The 3,414-nt window shown below is 52.8% G+C and overlaps 1 protein-coding gene across 1 annotated transcript; it reads left to right on the top strand.

Moving 5' to 3' along the window:
• The first annotated feature begins 251 nt into the window (after nucleotides 1-251).
• GPR6 (G protein-coupled receptor 6) lies at nucleotides 252-2,675 on the top strand. Its single transcript, XM_029945122.1, has 2 exons — nucleotides 252-406; nucleotides 1,043-2,675. The coding sequence occupies exon 2, from the start codon at nucleotides 1,062-1,064 to the stop codon at nucleotides 2,148-2,150; it is 1,089 nt and encodes a 362-aa protein (XP_029800982.1). The 5' UTR covers nucleotides 252-406; nucleotides 1,043-1,061; the 3' UTR covers nucleotides 2,151-2,675.
• The last annotated feature ends 739 nt before the right edge of the window (nucleotides 2,676-3,414 follow it).

Here is a 3,414-nt window from a genome sequence, read left to right on the forward strand (position 1 = left end):
TCCCTCGTCCCATTCTTGGTGGTTCTGGAGAGGAGGCGGCCGCTCTGGCTTCTCCTCCCTCCTTGAACCCTCGGAGACGTACTTTGGAGGAGGAGAGACGGGGCTGGTGGGCACTGATGGGCGGTGGAAGAGAATGAGTGCCGGCTCGCACCCAGGAGCCGGCGGCCTGACGTCACCGCGCCCTACCAGTCAGCCTTCCGCGGGAGCGCTGCTCGTAGCCGCCTTTTCTGCCTCTAACCGTGTCCCTCACTCTTGGAGGCGACTGCACAGAGACAGGCGCCTGGCGCTCTGCTCATCGCGGGCCCGGCCGCCCCGCAGGCATAGACTCTGTCCGCGCCGGGAGCGCAGCCTGGCGCCCTTCTACAAAGCTCATGATCAGCGACTTCCTGAAGCCCTGACTCCCCAGGTGAGCAGACCGACTACCGAAAGGAACTTTGAGGGTGTGGAGAAGAAGGGGTGAAGGATGGCTAGGGGGTGAGTCCTTGAAGCAGAAAAAATACGTCCACGCTTGACTCTATACCCTTCCCCTACACAGACCCCCAAGCTTCCCTCCCCTAAACCTCTTTCTCGGGGATCTGCTTGGCCTTCAGGGCCCGCTGGACTCCGCGACCTCAGAAACTTCGCTTTCAGCACCGCGGACAGCGACTCCCAGTTTAGGAGAAAGCCTAATAACCAGGTCCGCCAGAGCCCGGGCAGGATTCGCCAAGGCTCGTACCCCTACCTAGCTCGGTGCAAACCGGTGCGTGTGCAACTACGGGCACACTTACGGGACTGATCTGTGTGCATGCAAGTGCATGTTATCCGTGTATATATCTGTGCAAAACCTCAGATATCCGTGGAGCATTCGTGTGCGTTTTACTCACACGCTCACTCCGTACTCAACAGGTATTTATTAATTTTAGGTTTTCAATAACTGCTTCCTCGCTCTACTCTGGGGTCCTGAGGTCGGATGAACAATAAGAGCGGGGCACCTGCGCTGGGGGAAAGTTCCCTGGCGCCGTGAACCACACACCTGAAGCTTGCTCTCCCTTTTTCCACGCAGGGTGCAGCGTCAGGCCGCGATGAACACGAGCGCTTCTTCGCTCAATGAGTCCCAGGTGGTGGCAGTGACCGCCGAGGGAGCGGCAGCGGCGGCCACAGCGGCAGGGGCTCGGGACAGCGGCGAATGGGGGCCCCCTGCAGCGGCGGCGCTGGGGGGCGGCGCCGCGGCTAATGGGTCCCTTGAGCTGTCTTCTCAGCTGCCCGCGGGGCCTCCGGGGCTGCTACTGTCGGCGGTGAATCCTTGGGACGTGCTCCTGTGCGTGTCAGGGACGGTGATCGCGGGTGAAAATGCTCTGGTAGTGGCACTCATCGCGTCCACCCCGGCGCTGCGCACGCCCATGTTCGTGCTGGTGGGCAGCCTAGCCACCGCCGACCTGCTGGCGGGCTGCGGCCTGATCCTTCACTTCGTGTTCCAGTACGTGGTACCCTCCGAAACGGTGAGCCTGCTCACGGTGGGCTTCCTGGTGGCTTCCTTCGCCGCCTCGGTCAGCAGCCTGCTGGCCATAACAGTGGACCGCTACCTGTCTCTCTACAACGCGCTCACCTACTACTCGCGCCGGACCCTGTTGAGCGTGCACCTCCTGCTCGCCGCCACCTGGACGGTGTCCCTAGGCCTCGGGTTGCTGCCGGTGCTCGGCTGGAACTGCCTAGCAGAGCGCTCCACCTGCAGCGTGGTGCGCCCGCTGACGCGCAGCCACGTGGCGCTGCTGTCCGCCGCGTTCTTTGCGGTCTTTGGGATCATGCTGCACCTGTACGTGCGCATCTGCCAGGTGGTTTGGCGCCACGCGCACCAGATCGCTCTGCAGCAGCACTGCCTGGCGCCGCCCCACCTCGCAGCCACCAGAAAAGGTGTGGGTACGCTGGCTGTGGTGCTAGGTACTTTTGGCGCCAGTTGGCTGCCCTTCACCATCTACTGCGTGGTAGGCAGCCGTGAGGACCCTGCAGTCTACACCTACGCCACCTTGCTGCCCGCCACCTACAACTCCATGATCAATCCTATCATCTATGCCTTCCGCAACCAGGAGATTCAGCGTGCCCTGTGGCTCCTGTTCTGTGGCTGTTTCCAGTCCAAAGTGCCCTTCCGTTCTAGGTCCCCCAGTGAGGTCTGAAGGCTCCCTCTGTCCTCTCACCAACACCACACACCCAACAAGCCAGCCTTTCGTGAGCTTTCCGGTGCCTGCTGATGAACTGAGATACCAATAGTGTGAATTTGGCTTTGGAAAGAGAAAGAAAGAAAGAGAGAATAAACATAAATACATCAAACTCACAAAGGACAAAGAGGCTCGTTGGCACTTTACATATACAGTGTATACATGTGTACATATATATACAAATATTTGTATCTTCTGGAGGTGTTCAGGATGTGGAATTTCCTGTTCTGTGAAAAAACTTAAGATGTGGTTGTATACTCAAATTGTACATCACATTTGTCAAGTGAAGACATTCCAATACTGCTTAATTATGGCACTTTATTTTTAGCTGCTGAACTGCCAAAACAGTGTTGCCATTTTCAGGGGCAAGGGAGGGAGAGTAAAAGGTGTATTTTTGTTGTATGTGATAGAATATTTTGCTGCACATGTGTCAGTAAATTACAACATATTTTGTACACAAATAAACACATAATAAAAATGTAATTTGGGGCATGTGACTATTTAATTACTATTTAAGAGTTGAACTATCAGTACATTTACTTAAAAAGCCTATTATGTATCATCTCCCTCCTATGAAATTTTAATGTACAAAATCATGCATCTGCACATTGTTCATAAATTGTCACTGAAATACCTAACACAGATTTGCAGCGGGGGGCTGAGAGGGAGTAATATATTCACATAACAGTATTCATTGGATTATTAACTATAGTGTCACTGGTGTTATCTGTGCAAATTAATCTACTCCTTGGTTTTGGGTTTGGAAGGCAAACTCCAGAGGATGTCTGAAGCCATGCCTTCCTCTTACCACATGTGCACTTAGGAATTCTTAAACCACAACTATCAGTTGTAGCTTTTCCAGTCTGGAAAGAATTTTAAATGTTTAAATTCATATTGACTGAGTATATTTTTGCTGGTCAGTTCTTGTAGCATAATGCACAGCCTTATGAAATAAATATATGCTTCAAAGACAGGATTCCAAGATGCATTGTGTTTATTAGGTAAGTGAAGGTATGCTCAGCAGGCCCTCTTATCTTCAAAACACAGGGCATTAAGATTCCCAGGGACCAAAATTCCCATTCCACCAATGAATATGAGCTATAACTAAAGGGTCCCTCTCCTCCCCTTCTTGAAGGATGATGTGAGGATAAATAGGACAACATGTGTGGACATTCTGAGCAACTGTAAAAAAAAAATATGCATACAAGCACAAGTTGTTACT

Source organism: Suricata suricatta, chromosome 7 (assembly GCF_006229205.1).
Source record: "Suricata suricatta isolate VVHF042 chromosome 7, meerkat_22Aug2017_6uvM2_HiC, whole genome shotgun sequence".
NCBI classification, from domain to species: Eukaryota; Metazoa; Chordata; class Mammalia; order Carnivora; family Herpestidae; genus Suricata; species Suricata suricatta.

What these genes read in the sequence shown, in the direction of transcription:
- GPR6 (XM_029945122.1), top strand. Translation starts at nt 1,062, where the DNA reads ATGAACACGAGCGCTTCTTCGCTCAATGAGTCCCAGGTGGTGGCAGTG.